General features: G+C 54.8%; 1 protein-coding gene across 4 annotated transcripts in view; it reads left to right on the top strand.

Annotated features, from left to right (window-relative positions):
* Positions 1-6878: 6878 nt before the first annotated feature.
* The window catches only part of MAD2L2 (mitotic arrest deficient 2 like 2), a 12641-nt gene continuing 832 nt past the window's right edge, over positions 6879-18687 (top strand). The window contains exons 1-7 of one of the 4 annotated variants that reach the window (XM_047791813.1): positions 6879-7025; positions 14513-14564; positions 14662-14780; positions 16039-16110; positions 16863-16963; positions 17786-17880; positions 18206-18279. In XM_047791813.1, coding sequence (XP_047647769.1) covers positions 14525-14564; positions 14662-14780; positions 16039-16110; positions 16863-16963; positions 17786-17880; positions 18206-18279 — 501 coding nt within the window. In that variant the 5' untranslated portion in view covers positions 6879-7025; positions 14513-14524. Of the gene's footprint in view, positions 7026-13911; positions 14118-14512; positions 14565-14661; positions 14781-16038; positions 16111-16862; positions 16964-17785; positions 17881-18205; positions 18280-18687 lie in introns of those variants that run through there. The other 3 variants (XM_047791811.1, XM_047791812.1, XM_047791810.1) reach the window with 3 other exon arrangements.

The raw sequence follows: 18687 nt of genomic DNA, 5'->3' as shown, positions 1-18687 counted from the left end.
TTCCCTTCAAGAGCTTGGCATTTGGAGGCCAGGAGACTGGGGGGCTGCTGCCCACCTGCCTGGCAGACAACTGTAGAGTGTGGCCACCACTGGGCATCCCAGGACAGCTGTAGGGCTTGAATTCCTTCTTTTCAGATAAGTTCACCTGCTGCCTAATGGGTTTGGGGGAGAAAAGGGGGCAGGGAGGGGACAGGTGGGAGCAGTGCAGGCCAAGCGGGGTCCAATGGGAATCCTGGGCCAGGGTACCAGTGATGCTCTGGTGGAGCCGAGGGATTATGATGCTCAGCCCAGGCTGTGAGCCAGACAACCACCCACTGAGAGAACTTGGCCGTTAACCCAGCTCCCTGACCCAGGGTCTCTTCCTGTGTGTGAAAGTAACACATTAAAGCCACTAGTTTGGTAGAAACATTTCAGAAGTTCTTTCAGCATCTGAGTCTAACCTCATTTTAAAAAAAACATTTTTCAAACTATTTCAAAAGAAAACTGTAGTGAAAACAGCAGATGCTCTCAAATGCATTCTCTACCCACTTTTAAGTTGGGTACCATCCCGCCATAACCTGGGCTTTCCTGGTTCACTGAAGAGTGTTCCAGGGATGCAAGGTGAGCCATTTCTAAAGAACTGTTGCCAGGAGTTCCCTGGTGGTACAGCGGGGTAAGGATCAAGTGTTGTCATTGTCGTGGCTCGGGTTCGATCCCTTGCCCCATGTGCTTTGGGCACAGCCGATAAAACCCCACCAAACCCCAAAACAAATGAAAGCACTGTTGCCATTTGCAATTAATTATTTACATACGGTAGGATTTTCTGCACACGAATGACCAAAGCATGTCAGAGATTCGGTCCTATATCAACACGTGCAACCAATACCCATTGCATTCTTCTATATAACTGAGGACGGTTTCTTTCATTTTTCTCATTGATTTACTTTAAAATAGATGACACGGTAAATTGGGGGCCTAACAGTGGTCCAGCAGCATCTCCATGGAGGAGGCGCTGAAGAGCATCTCTTGGCAAATAGGGCTTGAATTGTATCTGCATGAGATGGAGAAAATTTTGATTTGGGGAAGAGAGTACTGGTGGGTGGTGGGGCGTAACCTTGCTCATAAAACGCTTCCTTTATTGGTTTTAAGTATTGGGACTCTGGATAAGACATCATGGGAAATGATTTGCACTCTCAGAAAAAGTAGCTGGGGGATGTAGAGGAAGACCACTGGGTCCCTGGGGTAGGTTCAATGGTCTCGAGGGTCCTGTCTGCCTAGGAAGCCTGGGAATTTATGATCCACTGTGACGACCCTTTCATCTGTCTGTCTACCCAACTGTCAGCCCCCTGAGGGGAAAGACGACAGATCATAGCTTCCAGGTTCTAGACTGAGCCCCTGGGGACCAGGGACAGCTCTTGAGGCAACGTGGATTCAGAGGACACACCTGTGAATGTTAAAAGCCCCAACAAAGCACAACAACGTGTGATGACAGCAAGCCCATTCCCGGGCAAGCCCTCCCTCTCATTGGCTTTTGTTTGTTTGTTTGTTTTTGTCTTTTTCTAGGGCTGCACTCGCAGCATATGGAAGTTCCCAGGCTAGGGGTCTAATCAGAGTTGTAGCTGCCAGTCTACACCACAGCTCACGGCAACGCCGGATCCTTAACCCACTGAGCAAGGCCAGGGATCGAACCTGCCACATCATGGTTCCTAGTTGGATTCGCTAACAATTGCACCATGACAGGAACTCCTCACTGGCTTTTGGAGGAGTCCTGCCTTGCTCTGGCCACCTCTCCAACTGTGACTGAGCCTTAGCACAGGGGAGAGGCTAACCCACCAAGCCGCTGGGCACTCTGAGACCCGCACAGGGGTCTTTGGAATGACTGGAGCCCTTCTAGCTTTCAAGGGCTCTTCATAAAGGGGTGCAAAGTGCTGGGGGTTGGGGGGCTATATGGGAGGGGTCTTGATTCCTGCCAGTCCCCTGGCCACAGCTCGGGACCCTCCACATGGAAATATCTTAGACCTCTCTAGCTTGTAAGAAACTTGAAGCCTTCTGCTGAACCTGGACTGGAAGAAACCTCTACCCCCCGAGAGGCCAAAAAACATCTCCAGGGGAATTTTTTTTTTTTTTTTTTTTTTTTTTGCTTTCAAGGGCCACACATGTGCCATATGGAAGTTTGCAGGCTAGGGGTCAAATCAGAGCTGTAGCTGCCAGCCTGCACCACAGCCACAGCAACACGGGATCCGAGCCACATCTGCAAACTGCACCACAACTCATAGCAATGCTGGATCCTTAAGCCACTGAGGCCAGGGATTGAAACTGCATCCTCATGGATACCAGTAGGATTTGTTATTGCTGCTCTACAAGGGGAACTCCCATTGGTCAGATTCTTACCCCACTGAGCCACAGCGGGAACTCCTGGAGGGCGCTTCTAATCTGTGGGCAAAGACACAGTCCTTGTGTGCCAGGTGTCCCCACTTTGATGGGGTAGGGAGGCCACAGGCCTAATGAAAGGTTGAGATCCAGACATAATTAGGTCTGATTCAAGCACACAGATGCCAGCCCAAGCCCATTAAGCTGAGCCATAGGAAGGCAGAGAGGAAAGAGCTGTGTGACCGTAGGCAAGTCATTTAACCTCTCTGAACCTCGGTTTCATCTCCTGTAAAATGGTGGTGGTTGTGAGAATCAGAGGAGACAGAGCTATCAAAGGGAGTGGTACCCAGTCAGGGTGTAAAACAGGAGCTATTATTATGAGGAGAGGAAAGAGCGAGAGTGGGGGTTGGGGGTGAGTTTCTGGAAGCATGTATGCACGTGTGCCTGTGTGCACAGGGGGACAGGCGCAGGTGGCCACATCCTCAGTCCGAGGTGGGGTGATCAATGGCTTCCGTGGGGCGGGTCAGCACAGGCCCAGGCCAGCCTGGAGGGGACCATTGTCTTGGCAAATGAGGTTTGGCTTCCCCGTTGGGGCAGCCCCATCTGCTTTTATTTTTTCCAGCAGCCGCTTTGGGAATTCCCACCCTCTCAAGGCCTCACACCTCAAAAAAACCTGTGTAGCGGGGCTGTTTGGAGAAGAGGGGGGGTGGAGTCCTAACTCCTGCCACGTGACAGGTACTCATCACCCCTCCTCCTCTCCCAAGCCAGCCTCCTGGCCCCCCTTTTCCCCAAACTTCATTATCTTGGTTCCCAGACAATTTAACACCACTTACTGATTTGTGGAACCCATCACTTAATCATCAAGTGACAAAACGCCTGCTGTCAGTTCTGGCAGAGGCCAGTGCGGACTAGAAAGCCACCTGGAGTCAGACAAGCCTGGGTATGAATACTGGCTCCAGGATTTAATAGCTGTGTGACCCTGGGCAAGTCAATTAACCTCTCTGGGCTTCCACCCCACTTCTGAAAAACCAATATTTGTTTGGGTATCATTTATTGGGCATCGACTATTCTAAGCCTAGAGCTTTATATGCATGATCGAATTTAGCCCTTTGAAGTGGACAATATTTTAAAAGTAATAATAATAGTAATAATGGCTCAACATTGAGACAAAGATTTGCAGCATTTGCTCAAGGTCACACGGGAGAGTGGTAGAGCTGGGATTTGAACCCGTGGCCGCCTGACTCCAAGAGCAGGATCTTCGACTGTGCCTCATGCTAACTGAGTAACTAATACCAGTGCTGACGCTATGACTGTTGAAGATGCGGGGGCTTGAACCCGGAGCCTGGCACAGAGGGGATGCTGAAAAACTTAGGTTCTGCAATGACCTCAATGCATCTGCTCTGGATTCTAGGAGGATCCTTGTCACTCTTACCCCCACACCCATCCAGGGGTGTGTACCGGATGGTCAATGCCATGACTTGCTCTAGTGGCAAGGGTTCGGCTGCCCTCCCCTGTCCTTCCTGGGGAGGCCTGTGCTCCATTGGCCACAGGGGCCCACTTGGGAGGAAGGGCCGGGGAGGACAAGCAGAGAGCCTGGAGCAGCCAGAGAAGCAGATCTCACCTGGACGGGCCAGAATAAGGGTGTTCCATGGCTCCTCCCCACCCCGGGAACGCGCCCAGCTCCTGTTCTTCCCAAGCTGTAGAGTCAAAGAGGTCATGGTGCAAAACCCCTGCTCTGCCACGTTTCCAGCTGAGACAAGCGAACGTCCAGGTTGCTTAGCTGTTAAGCGAGTCTGCAGCACGCGGGCAGTTGCTGCCTTGTCTAGTCTGTTTCCTCTGCTATAATCAGACACAGAGATGGTCTCTTCTTCTGGAGGCATGCTGAGCCGCCAGTACCACAAGGACTTCCCAAGAGGCTTGGCCACCCACCCCCAACCTTCCCAGCTACGGTCCTTTGCTCTAGGGCCAACTCTATCCCTGGCCTGGCCAGCAGGACACAGTGGAACCCAGCGATAACTTGTGACTTGCAATTTTCAGTTCATGCCTGCTCCCTTGGCCATGGATTCTGCTCATTAGGACAAATATGGACAGAGCACCTGCTGTGTCTCAGGCACTGGGACCACAGCCCCACCCAGGGAAGTGCTGACCATAAGACTGGGAGGCAAGGAGAAGTTGGGGTGCGCGGGGTGCTTCCTGCAGAAGGAGCCATCTGACCTTGGCCTGTAAGGGGAGACATTTCAGACAGAGGGAAGAGCTCTAAGCTCGGAGGCAGTCAGGGTGTGGGGATGATCAGTCCTCCGTCATGGCTGAAACCCAAGACGCGGATGGGGGTCTGGTGGGAGGGAGGCAGGGTAGTTAATTTAATGGCAGGGAGCCATTGATGGGTTTAGGGATGGGGAGGGGGGTGGATTGAACAGTGAGGAGGAGGGCAGAGAAGGTGGCAGGAAGAATGGCGAGCAGGAGTCTGGCTGGTGTGTGTGTGTGTGTGTGTGTGTGTCCCCAGTTCCATTCTCCCCCCTTGAAAGAGAAAGGCTCTAGTTGCCAGCCCTGGCTGTGGATGAAAAAAAAAAAAAAAAAACCTCAGCCAGGGGAGCCCAGAACTTGCCAGCCGGGAGACGTCCCTCTTCCAAAGTTGTCCTCATTATGCCACTAAGCCCCCATCACTGCCAGACCCCTGGGGTGATATGACATAGATGATGATCAGAGGGTTTGGGTGACTACACAGCAGGTGCCGGGTCCAGCAAGACAATCCCCCTCCTCAGAGGGAAGGAGATGGCTGGTGAAAGAGAAATGGGTGCAAGACAGAGATGCAGAATTGGGAATGAGTCACGTGGATGCCTCATGATAAATGACCAGCTGCTGGCAACATTGACACAGCCACATTGATCTCAGTTTGAAATCGGAGACCCGTTCCACTCTGATTTTTAAGCTCTGACTGTAGGACAGACAGAGGGGAGGACGGAGAGAGAGAGAAGAGCCGGTCAGAGTGTGTAGGGGGAGGTGACTGTGATCCAGGCAGGGGCCATAGTCGCGTTTCTCTGCAGTGTCTCTAAGCTTTGGATTTTTGGTCAGTTGCCCCCTTCCTGTGGAGACCCCATCCCCACCCCACCCAGGGACTACAGAATCCCTCATGGCCACCAAGTGTGTGACCGGCTGGCATCCGATATGCTTTTTTCACTGTTTCCACACACATCCTTCTAGGTAGGTGCAATTTAGCTCCGTTTTATGAAGGGGACACTGAGGCTCAGAGAAGTGCGTTCCTTTGTCCAAGATCGCTCCCAGAACCACCGTCCGCCTCACCCCAGAGGGATGGTACTGAACCAGTCCTGAGACACTTCTTGCATGCCGTCAGGCTGAGAGGTGGGCAGCATGGAGAAGTGTGCTGGGCAAGAAGGATCAGACCGAGGCGAGGGCCGAGGGAGCATCCGGTGGAGGAAGGCAAGAAGACTTGGCGGGAAACCCAAGAGACCTCACGTCTCAAACCTCGGCTCTCGCAGGCGTCTGAGACCGCGGTGCGCGGTTGGAGAAAAGCCGGCAATGGGGAGGGAGAGGCTGAGCCGGGGCCAGAAGAGTGAGCCCAGCGCCGCCGTCGGGGTTACTAGGGCTCAGAACTGGCCGGGAATGGGAGGGCGCGAGGCCACCAGCATCACTGGCCGGGGGTGGGGGGAGGCGAACCTAGAACCTTCCTCCCCCCGCAATACACCCTACCCCCCTGGGCAGCCTGGAAAGGAGCAGAAGGCACTCCTGCCAGCTTTGCTCGGGGCTCAGCGAGTCTTCGAAGCTTCTTCAAACGATGGCAGACGGGTCCCCGGTCCGAGAGACCCCCCCGGAGACTCAGAGACAGAGAGACAAAGAGAGACCATGTCCCAGAGGGAGCAGGCTAATACCGAGGAGAGTGGGCGAGAACCGCGTCCGAGAGAGGGCAGCGAGGGCGCGCGCGAGGCAGTGTCAGAACGTGGAAAAGTGAGCGTCCGGCGGAAGGCGGGCGGACGAAGAGGCCAGGAGCGGAGCCAGGAGCAGGGGGGAGGCGCGGCGAGGAGCCGAGGTGCGGACGGACGGACCGACGGGTCCAAGGGTCCGCAGGGCAGGGAAGAAAGCAGCATCCTCACCTCCAGCCTCAGTCCCCGGCGTGCCCCGCCCCTGAGCGCGCCAGGTAGCCCACCTTTGTCCAGGCGCGCCGCCAGGTGAGGCGGGAGGGCGGGGCCAGGGGCGGGCCAAGGCCATGCCTTACCTGTCCGGCCGGCGGGGCGGACGCCGAGGGGCGAGGGGCCGAGCGCCTGCGGGAGCCGAGCGCAGCCGAGGGCCGAGCTGTGTAGCGGGGACCGCGCGGAGAGGTGCGCGGGAGGCAGGAGGATGTGCCCAGGCTGAGCAGGGCTGGGAGGAAGGGGGAGGGGGCGGGCGGGAGGAAGGGGGCGGGAGCATGAGGAGGGGACTAGGGAGGGGTGGCGGGGAGCGGACTCCGCTGCCCCCGGCCGAGGGCCAGCCCCGGGCCGGGCCCGGCCCAGCGCGCTCCCGGCCCGCGCGCCCTCGCCAGCTGCGCTCGGCGTTCCGGGCCGACTCCCCAGAGGCCTAGCCGCCGCCGCCGCGAGGGCGCGGGGCAGACAAAGAAGGTAGACAAAGGCGGGCGCAGTCGAGCGGCCGTGCGGGCACCGAGAGAGGCGGGCCCACTCTTCCCGGTGCGTAAGAGCCGCCTCGACGCGGCCCGGGGCGCGTGGGACGGGCGGGGCGCGGGCAGCGGTGGCGCATCTGGAGTGGCCCCGCCGGGAACGGGCGACAAAGGGCCACGGCAGGGGGTCCCTGGCGGACCCCAACAATGGATCGGAACTGATCGTTCAGCTGCGGCCGCGTATGGCCGGGCAGGGGCCGGCAGTTTCCCAAAAGGATTATTCCGCCTTGGCTGTCAAATGGGACGGAAGAAATGCCTGGTGTGAGGGAGGCGGAACGGGGCACCACCCGGCCTTTGTAGCCTCGAAAAGTGTGCTCAGTGGGGGGGCGGGGCCCTGGGAGGGGTCGCTCTTCGATGTGGGGGTACAGGGGTCTTCAGAGCGCTACCAGGTGCGACTCGGCCGTACTAGTGTCTCCTTTCCACTCACACATCCTGGGAAGGGAGGGAAAAAAAAATCCCTCTACGGAACGCGCGCGCGCGCGCGCGCACACACACACACACACACACACACACACACACACACAAACACTCACTCACTCCGCCTCTCGCCACGCCCCGTCCAAAAGCGGTCTGATGTTCCCCAACCTGGCCCAGCCCGGACAAAGCCAGAGCTCGGCCCGCTCATCCATCACCGCTCAGGGTGCCGCGTCCTGCCGACCCTGGGAGTCCCGGAATGCTGTGTTATGGGTCCCGCGGCCCCCATAACTCATGGCGGGGTCAGTGGGGCCAGGGGCGGCGCAAAGATCAAAGAGCGGTGCGGCGGGCGCCCGGGAAGCCGCAGTCCTGCCCAGAGCTGGCTTAGCGGCTTCCATTTCGACTGTTCTCTTCTTTCTCCAGAGTGTGGCAAATTATGGCTCAGAGGTTTAAGAGCTCTGCTCTGTCGTCAGGCAAGAAGCCTGGGCCTCTCTTCTGATGCCCTTGCCCCTCCCTTCCAGCAAGTGGCCCAACCTTTCTGAGCTCACCATTATCCCTAACTCTCAGGGTGCAAGGATTAAGTGCAATGGTCTGCGGAAGGAGATAATATTTCTAAGGTGCTGGTCCCACAAGGCTATGCTCTAGAAAAATGAGCTGCTGTTGTTATTATAATATTACCAGCCTGGTGGGCACCAGGATGGACGGGGTTATGAGCAGAGCAGAGACATGACTGGACCTAGGTTTTAACAAATTCACTCTAATTCCCAAAGTTGAGAATAGATTGCAGTGGGAAGTGGACAGAAGCAGGGAGACCAGTTAGGAACTGCGGCAGAGAAAGGTGATGGTGGCTTGGGCCCCGCAGGGAGACAGGGGACCTGATTCTCCTTGTCAAGGATGAAATTGTGGCCTGGCGCTCACTGAACCAAAAGCAAATTATTGGATCCTCTGGTTCCAGCGCCGCTATGATGACACCTCCCCAGTGGGGTGATCTTTCGTCATGTTTGGACTCTCTGTTTTCTGCGTGCTCCCAGAGTGATGCTGAGGGGAATGGCAGATGTTAGGAGAGAACTGGACTCCTGTCCCATCCAGGTTAGGGTCATTTTGGGCCTCAGTGTCCCCTTGGTTGAATGGCCAAAGGGGAAACACCCTAAATATCCATCACCTGATGAGTGGTTAAATGAAATGTGGCATAGTTATACAATGGAATATTATTTGACCACAAAAAGGAAGAAGTACCAATGCATGCCATAATCGGGATGGATCTTGAAAACAGTATGTTGGAGTTCCCGTCATGGCTCAGTGGTTAATGAATCCGACGAGGAACCATGAGGAGGTGGGTTCAATCCCTGGCCTCGCTCAGTGGGTTAAGGAACTGGCGTTGCTGTGAGCTGTGGTGTAGGTTGCAGATGCGGCTTGGATCTGGCGTTGCTGTGGCTGTGGTGTAGGCCGGGGGCTATAACTCCAATTAGACCCCTAGCCTGGGAACCTCCATATGCCGTGGTGCAGCATTAGAAAAGACAGAATGACCAAAAAAAAAAAAGAAGCAGTATGCTAAGTGAAACAAACTTGACATAAAAGGCCACGCATTGTATGAGTTATATGAAATGTTCAGAATAAGTACGTCCATCGAGACAGGGAGTAGACTGGTGGTGGCTGCAGGCAGGGAGGCTGGGGATTTGGGGACGTGGCTGCTCACATGTGCGGGGCCAGGGTATGGGGTCAGGTGTGTGTTTCTTTCTGGAGTGATGAAAATGTTCTGGAATTAGTTAGTGGTGATTGATGCACAACTTTGTGACTATACTAAAACCCACCGAATTGCACGCTTTAAGAGGCTGAACTTTATGGTTTGTGAATTTTATCTCAATAAATCAGTTATTTTTAAAAAGTAGCAGTTGAGCTGGATCAAGGGTTCTTACCCTGTGGTCCAGGATGACTTCAGAGGGCTCAGCAACGCTTAAAATTGTAGGAAACATTTAGTATCTCTGTGCATTCCTCTGGGTAGAGGTTCAAAGTTTAAGAAGAGATGATGTGTGAGGTCCCCCCGACCAACGTGGGGTCAGTGACACTGGCGAGTGAGCGGAGCGCCGGGGAGGGAATGGCATGGGGGCTGTGCCCTGGCTGAAGTCTTAGAAGCCGCCCAGTGATACTGGCCTAAGGTGAGGGCTCTGGCTTGGGTCCGAGGCCATCAGTGGCCCCCAGGATATGGGGCAGCTGTGCAGGTGAGGCCTCACAGCAGAAGGCCTGATGGGGGTGGGAAAGGACCTGTCTTCAGCCGAAGCCCCTTGTCATTAGGAATCTTGTGTCATGAGGATGCATGTCCATTAGGGGCTGCCAGCTGCTTTGGGCAATAGAACGGCGAGAGGGGCATGGCTACGGATGTTTTGGATGAGGTTTTGAAAGGCCTGATGGCTGGTCTAGAGTGTCTACTCTAGGGGCTTAGATAGTGTGTGTGTGGATCTTAATATCATTGTCACAATAGCCATTAATTGGGCACTTATGTGCCAGGCATGGTGCACTTGAATTGTTTACAAATGTCATCCCATTCACTCCTTGCTCAACTCTATGGAATTGGTGCTACCATGATCCCATTTTACAGATGAGGTTCAGAGTGGGAATTTCTTTTTTTCTTTTTTTCTTTTTGCCATTTCTAGGGCCGATCCTGTGGCATATGGAGGTTCCCAGGCTAGGGGTCCAGTCGGAGCTGTAGCCGCCGGCCTACACCACAGCCACAGCAACGCAGGATCCGAGCTGCGTCTGCAACCTACACCACAGTTCACAGCAATGCCGGATCCTTAACCCACTGAGCAAGGCCAGGGATCGAACCCGCAACCTCGCCATTCCTAGTTGGATTCGTTAACCACTGAGCCACGATGGGAACTCTGTGGGAATTTGTTTTTGAAAGCAGCTCTTCTCTACATACCACTGCCTCTAGCCCAAGCACTGAAATCAGAGGTCTGCTCTTAATCAGGATTAAATTAGGATTCACGTCAGGCAGCGGGCAGTGAGTCACTGTTCACCTTTCATTCTTTCTTTTGCTCATTGAACACACATTTGTTCAGGAGTTCCTGTTGTGGCTCAGTGAGTTAAGAATCTGACTAATATCCATGAGGACGCAGGTTCGATCCTTGGCCTTGCTCAGTGGGTTAAGGATCCAGTGTTGCCGTGAGCCGTGGCGTAGGTCGAAGACACGGCTCGGCTCCCACGTTGCTGTAGCTGTGGTGTAGGCTGGCAGCTGTAGCTCAGATTTGAACCCTAGCTTGGGAACTTCCATGTGCCGCAGGTGCAGCCATAAAAAACAAAATAAATAAATATCTTTTTAAAGCAGCAACCAAAAAACCCATATTCGTTCAGAACCTGGATTTGACGAGGCACTGGTGAGGTGCTGGACTGAGGGAATGAATGAGGCTGGGTCTCTGCTCAGGGGGTGTCCTAAAGGGCCCCTGAGCATCATGGTATCAGTGGGATTGTCACCCGGCTATGTGTGGCAGACTCAGGCTCCTCCTGTCTCCCTGTGTCTGGTGTCCTGGAACCTTAGGCAGGGATGAGATGGAAGATATGTCAGGTGACCAGCCTGGTGGGAATGGTACGACTTTGGAAGCGTCTGGGGAGGGATCAGGAAGGATCAGGCCACTTCACTGCTTGCTGTTCGATCCTGTCCACTCAGTGCGTGTTGTTCAGTGAAGACCGGGAATCCTCTTTCATCCAGGCAGGCCTTAGTCTTTGCCAACCTTGCTTGCATCTCACCTCCTCTTAGTTTCAATTTAAATGTCTCTAGGGAGTGATTTTCTCTCCAGCCCATGGCAGACTCTTAGGAGGCTGCTTCAGTTGGCAAATAAGCTCTCTCTCATCCTAAACATCCATCCTTCCCTCCCACGTGCCCTCCTACACATTATCCTTGTGGCGAGGAATATGCAAATAACTTTGAAAACCAGTCTCCCAGCAAATGGCTATGCAAAAATGTAATAAATTAATCCCATAATGTAATCTCGGTCCCTTGACCATCCATCATGCTGATGTGATTAAGATATGAAAAACCAGATGCTGGCTGGATGGAAATGACAGATAACTTTTCCCAGAGCTCCCCTATGGCCCCAAGCTGATTCAGCCCCCTCCCTCTGCCCCATCCCCAGCTTCTTGGTCCCCATGGAAACCAAGGCCGTCAGAAGTTTAGGAACATCTGTCCAGACTGTTCCTTTCACAAATGACATGGAGGCCTTCTGGGGGTTGGGGTCAGATCAGCGCGATCCCTCCTCATCTGTCTCCTAGCCCCCCTTCCTCCGTTTATGGCTGGCTCTGAATCCAAAGCCCTACACTTAGGCATTTTTATCCAGTTTCTAGTCGACAAGGGCGACCCCAGGGTTGAACCAGGATGTTGGGATCTCAGTTTCCCCACTGGAAAAAATAGGAGTGCTGGGGTGTCTGTCCACCAAGGTTTCTCTGAAGGTCTTTAGCTCTGTGTGGCAGGAGGCCTGTGGGTGGCTTGTACTGTGTCATCTTGGTATAGGGGTGGGGGCTGGGGCTTAGGACCCATGGAAGGAATGCCTGGCACGAGCCCCCATGTCACCCACCCTGTGCCTTGGAGGTCATCCCATAGGAGTAGCTGGGCTCTGAGCTTCTCCACACTAGACCCCAGTCCTAAGGGACCCTTTTCAAGGAACTGCCCCCTTAAGAGCGCCACTTTCTGTTACCAATGAAAATGCTGCATTGAGCAGCCTCCAGGGAGGGGCAGTTTCCACCAGTTTTCAAAGCATCTACAGTAATTAAATCTCAAGGAGCCAGGGGACACTTTTCTACAAGACGGGGAGCTGCTCAGCTGGTTCCTACATGACAGGGGGAGGGTCCCCAGGTCTTGAGAAGAGTTGCTATGACCAAAACGTTCTGCCAGGTGCATCCATTTCTGAAATAAATCATCCATTCCTTTAGGTTCAGCATTGCAATTTTATGAAATGGAGACTTTCTCTGGAAAAGTCCAAACCATGGTGGTTGCAATTCCCACACTTTCTTAGGCATCAGGGTCCCTGGGAGCTTGTTAAAGGGCCAGTGCTCTGCTCTGCACTCTGACTGATCCAGTAGGTCAGGGAAGTCCAGGTTCCAGGGATTTAATGGGCTCCCCGGGGATTCTGAGGAGGATTTCCGAAGACTGCTTTAGAGAAAGGCTCTGCTGGGGTTCTTGGCTTCCAGGGTCAGGTTACTTATTCTCTTCCCTGCCCCCACCCATTAGAAGTGTGTAAATGCAGGCTTGAAAGCATCTGGGGTGAAGGCGGTGCAGGTCTGCAGTACTGAGCAGTAAATGGTAAGCATTCCTGGCTAGATCCGTGTACAACAGATGGGTTTATGACTCTTAACAGGCTTTTGTCTTCCTGGAGGTCAGAAACAAGATCCCCAGATTTCTGGCCCTGCTATGCTGCTTGTAATTCTGAAGCCACTTCTCCGACCTTAGTTTTTCCACCTGTAAAATGGGCTGAAAATAAATTGAAGCCTGGGAGTTAAAGTAGAAGTTGGAACTGGGTTTGTAGTCCAGCTGTGTGATTTTGGCAAATTAGGGAACATCTCTGAGCCTGTTTTACCATCTCTAAAGTAGGACTATAAAATGGAGGCTTAGCTCCTAGGGCTAATGAGAGAATTAAAGAAATCAGTGGTTAAACATAGTAAGTGCTCAATCTGCCTTAGTAATTATTAATCAATATTATTAATATTATTATTATTATTATTCCCATGGTCCTCTCAGTCCTTCAGAGTCCATGGCTCTGGGGAACTTCCGAGCTATAAAGTGTAATGGCAGGAGTCAACCCTGCGCACACCCTCCCCCAAAAGCTGGGTAACTCGCGTAGGCTACTTCACCCTTGAACCTCGTTTGGCTCCTCTGTAAAACCGAGACAATCATAGCAACTGTCGCATGGAATTGCTTTGAGAATTTGGTGACTAATGCACAGACACACTTAGCCCAGTCCCCGGCACGTGGCTAGACCTCTATAAATGTTAGCTATTGTTACGCTGCACTGCTCCGGAGGTTTTATCTTCTTGGGAGGTCAAGATAGGCAGCATTTAGGTTCCGGGTGGGGGTGGGGACGTCCCCGGTGCCAGCCTTCCCAGTCCCCGCCCCGGAGCCGGCGGATTCGCTTTCGGTTGGGCAGCTGAGGTTCCGGGGATGGTGACTCCGGAGCTAGCGGTAGATGTCGCTGTCCATAGTGCCCCGCTGTGCCCTCCACCTGGCTTTCATCAGCAACACCTACCCGCCCACTTCCCGCGCCTCTTAAAGCGAGAGAAATGCCCTGGGGAGGAAAATACGGAGCCATTCGGTGGGGAGACCAAAGTCGTCTTTTTTCGCGCCCACCCAAAACTGAAAGGAAGCGGCGTAGCTCAGTACTCGCTCTCTTGGGTCTTGGGATCACAATCCAGACGGGGCCCCGCCCCTCCAAAGCCCCGCCCCCCGTCGGCCACTCCCTCCCGCACCCTTGGTTGGCTGCGCGGGGGAGTGGGCGTGGCTGAAAGCCGGCGCTAGGACCCACTGGAGCGCCGCGGACGTCACCGAGCGGCGCCCTGGCGGCGGGTTGAGCGGGAGGCGCGAGTGAACCGGTCGGCGGTTACTCTCCCGGGGGCCTGGCCCCGACCCGGGAATCGAGGCCGGAGCCGGTACCGGGAGAGAGAGAGAGAGGGGCGAGATTCCCTCTGGGGAGGATCCAGCCAGGCAGGGGGCGAAGTCTTATTCTAGTCTAGTTTCGCTTTCCGTGAATCCCCGCTTTGCGCTCTCGGCCCTGCGCATCCAGTTGTTCTCTCTGCGGCCGCGGCGGTGCCCTTTATGCAGGCACAGTTCTGGCCTCTTCTTAACCCCCACCCCACACCACGAGACTGCAGGGCGTGGTGACCAGTGGACAGAGGCCAGTGATCGAGGCGCAGCTGATGCCTCTGAGTTCTGACGCCAGCTTGGGGGCTCCTTCCCAGCTGCCCTGGTTCTGTGTGAAGGGAGGGGCGTCCCGCCTCGATCCCCCCCGCTCCAAAAGGAGGGGAGGGGTAGTGGGGGCGGGTGGGCCCTGCGGCTGCCTGGGCCTTTGGAACTAGCTTCCACTCCTGCCCCACCCCCAGGTGTCCGGAAGGATGACCACGATCACGAGACAGGACCTCAACTTTGGTCAAGGTAGGGAGGCTGGACTTGCGGACCTGGGGTCGGGGGGCCCAGAGAGGGCCTGGGCTGGCGGGCTTCCCCGAGCGCACCGGGTTCTGCCCCTTCGCAGTGGTGGCCGACGTGCTTTGCGAGTTCCTGGAGGTGGCCGTGCACCTGATCCTCTACGTGCGTGAGGTCTACCCGGTGGGCATCTTCCAGAAACGTAAGAAGTACAACGTGCCCGTCCAGGTGAGCCCCCACAGCCAGGCTCGTTGCACCCCAAATCATAGTGTGTAGGGGGGGTTAACGCTCTTCCATCTTCAAGCTTATCCCCCTCCTTCCCCAGCAGCCTGGCCTTGACTTTGACTTCCCCAGCAGCCTGGTGGCAGCTTCTGTTAGCCTGACAAGCTCCCACCCCTTCCTCCCATGGCATTTCCTTCCATCCCCACTGAATTGGGACTTCCCTTTGCCAGAAGTTAGGGACCAGGCCCTCCCATTAGAGCACCCCCGTACCCCACTGTCTTTGTACTTTAAAGGTCTCCTGAGGTTGGTGAATGGTTGGTTTGGGGAGGGGATTCCTATAAACCTCAGGCACCTACCTTCTCCTCTCATGTACCCTAATTGTAATGCGTTGTTTTAGGTTAAAAAGCAGACAAAGCAGTAAATATATGCTACTCTATTTCCAGTCTCTAGAAGTGCCTGCCCCTTAGCAGCACTCAGTAAATATTAGGACAAATGACCGAATACTGGAAGGTGGTGGAAGCTTAAAGGATATACAAGGAATAGGAAAAAAAGAATCAGCACTTACTGAGCACCCACTGTGTACTAGGTACTTATCTCACTTAATCCTCACTTTTTCCTAGTTGCCTCCTTAGCGCAGTAGGCAGCACATCAGTCTCATAATCCTCACTTTTTCTCTATGAGCTGTTCCACAGGGGAAGTAACTAAAGCCCAGAAAAGTTAAGCCTGAGGCCATACAGCTCCTAAATTCCAGATTTTTTTTTTTTTTTTTTTGCCACTGCGGCATTCAGTGGCTTGATGTGGGATCTTAGTTCCCAGACCAGGGATCAAACCCCGGCTGCAGTGGCAAAAATGTAGACTCCTATCCACAAGACCACCAGGGACCTCCCCTAAATTCCAGATTCTTAATGTTTGAAAATTAAGTTTCTGGATCCCTTCTCTGGAAAAATGCCTGTATGCCCAAATGTCACAATGTGGGGACTTCTCAGAATCTGGAGTAGCTCAGTGACCCCACATTGGGGACACCTAATGCCATATTAAATGCTGATGTTGAGACCGAAATCTTAGGATCTCCTAGCTTCTCTCTCTCTGTGGATTATTGAGTTCTTAGCCCCATGATGGGAAGTCTGTCTCTTGGGTGGGGAGCCCTAGGGAACCGCTGGGCCTCTCTCCAAAAGCAGATAGGGCCTTAGGCTCCTGGAGGGGTTGTCCAGTGGTTTCCCCGTCAGTGCTGTGGCCTCACCAGCCATCATGGGGTTGTGTGCAGATGTCCTGTCACCCGGAGCTGAACCAGTATATCCAGGACACACTGCACTGCGTCAAGCCGCTCCTGGAGAAGGTGAGGGCACCGGGCCCCTTAGCCCACGTCACCCCCAGTGCTGGGAGCGGGTGATGCCGGAACCATGTGGAGGCCCTGTGACTCTTAACACCCAGAAGCCTATTCCCTGCACTCTGGAGACCCCCCGCCCAGGGACAGGACCTGGGGCATGTGGGCACACAAAGGGCATGCTGGCTTTAGTGGAGTTGGCCCTGGAGGGTTTTGGGTTCTTCTCACATGTTCTTTTCTTTTCTTTTTCTTTTTTTTTTTGCTTTTTAGGGCTGCACCTGTGGCATATGGAGGTTCCCAGGCTAGGGGTCGAATCGGAGCTGCAGCTGCTGGTCTATACCATAGCCACAGCAATGCGGGATTCAAGCCGCGTCTGTGACCTACATCACAGCTCACAGCAATGCAGGATCCTTAACCCACTGAGCAAGGCCAGGGATCAAACCCGAACCCTCATGGATTCTAGTCGGTTCGTTGACCCTGAGCCACAACAGGAACTCCCTCTCATGGTCTTTTTTTATCTGGTTTTGCTCTCTGAGATGTCCTGGCACCCCCCCGGGGCCCAGGCATCCTCTCCTCCCCGCAGGCCCCACATGTGTCTGGGTTGCCCACTTCAGCTTCTCATTCCTCCTGGGCTCTGAGGGACTCTGGGCCTGGCAGCTGAACAGGGCTGCGAGTGTGCCTTTCCCATCCTTCCCTGGGCAGGGAGGGGTGCCGGGGGGTGGGGTGGGTGTCCAGTTCTGGAATAGAGGATTCTGTCCTTGCAGAATGATGTGGAGAAAGTGGTGGTGGTGATTTTGGACAAAGAGCACCGCCCAGTGGAGAAATTCGTCTTTGAAATCACCCAGCCTCCGCTGCTGTCCATCAGGTGCGCCGCCTTGCTCGCCCCTCCCCTCACCCCTTTAAGGCAGCTCCTGAGCACCCTGCTATAGGTCCCGGAGGAGACATGGCAAGCGTGCTGACCTAACAAAGCCTCTTGGTGGCTGAGTCACAGGGAGACCCTTCTCATCACACCGGGAAAATCACACCGCTGGCGAACGGCTAGTCCCAGTCTCATTTTATTTTATGTTTTTTGTGGAAGCTCCCTGGCCAGGGATCAAACCACATGCCACAGCAGTGACAACATCTGATCCTGAACCCACTAGGCCACCAGGCAATTCCCCCGACCTCATTCTATACAACCTATAGAAACTAAGGTCCAGGGAGATGACCCTGACCTGGTCAGTGGCGGCAGGGCCAGGATGCAGACCCGGTTCCTGACTTCCTGGTCCACAGTCAACTAGAAGTTGACCTTGGGCGGGTGTGTTGGCTGGTCAGCTCTTGGCCTCCTATGGTGAGGTCAGGGCCCTAGACTCTGTCCTCACTTGCTGTGTGGCCTTGGGCAAGCCCTGTCCCTTCCAGGCTTGGTGTCCTGGTTCTCAGGCTGGGCTGCATGTTAGAACAACTTATTGGGGTTCTAAGCCCCCCTGGCCCCCCCCATTCTGACTTCATTAGTCTGGGATGGGGCTCAGCATTGGTTTTAAACTCCCCCGCTGATTTTAACTGTGTGGAGACAGGTAGCTAGGCCCTCAGAAGTCAACACACTCAGAAGCACTGGGGCTCTGCACCCCCAAGGCAGCTTCCGGGTTGACTGCCTGCGGATGGGAGGGGGGCACCCGTGTGAGGGGAGACTCTCTTCTCTCCTCTCCAGTTCCGACTCCCTGCTGTCTCACGTGGAGCAGCTGCTCCGAGCCTTCATCCTGAAGATCAGTGTGTGCGATGCTGTCCTGGACCACAACCCCCCAGGTGTGCTCCCCTCCACCCCCTCTTCCCTGGGCAGTTCCATGGCTACCTGTGTTGGACTCCGGCCCCAGGTCCCTGGTTGGCTGCACTAAGCCCAATCTCTTCCTTCCTGCCTTTTGGAACCCCTCCAAAAGCCCACCTCCTCCAGGAAGTTTCCCTGATTGACCCCACCTGGGCTTCAGTCTCCCCCTTGACTGCGTCTTTTCTGAGCACTGGGTTTACACTCTGCTCGACGGGGCTGCCGAGCCAGCTAGGGAGGTGGGAAGAGGCTGTGCCCAGTGGCAGGCATGGGGTGGCCCAGCCTTGACCAAACTCTGGCCTCTTTTAGGCTGTACCTTCACAGTCTTAGTGCACACGAGAGAGGCTGCCACTCGCAACATGGAGAAGATCCAGGTCATCAAGGTGAGATGAGTCTGGTGTGGGACGGGGGGCGGGGAGGCAGCTGGGAGGCTCTGAAAGCCAGAATTCCGAGCGAGCAGGAGCGCGGCCCACGGCAGGACACTCACTGCACTGCTTATGGCAGCCACCAAGAGGCTTTGTTAGGTCAGCACGCTTGCCACGTCTCTTCCGGGACCTATAGCAGGGTGCTCAGGAGCTGCCTTAAAGGGGTGAGGGGACGCTCTCACTGTGTGCCAGCTCTGTGGCCACCTGCTTGTCATCGCCCCACCTGAGCACCCAGCCCTAAGAGGGGGGTGAGCCACCAGCTCGGCAGGGGTACCCAGGGAAGAGGGATCCTTGATCTAGTTTCAGAACTGCTGTTTAGGGGCTTGTTAAATCGCTTGGGCTCCCAGCCCAGCTCAGGTCTTCAGG

The sequence above is a fragment of the Phacochoerus africanus genome, chromosome 8 (assembly GCF_016906955.1).
Source record: "Phacochoerus africanus isolate WHEZ1 chromosome 8, ROS_Pafr_v1, whole genome shotgun sequence".
NCBI classification, from domain to species: Eukaryota; Metazoa; Chordata; class Mammalia; order Artiodactyla; family Suidae; genus Phacochoerus; species Phacochoerus africanus.
Note: the sequence above shows the minus strand (reverse complement) of the source record. Positions and strands in the feature narration are given on the sequence as shown.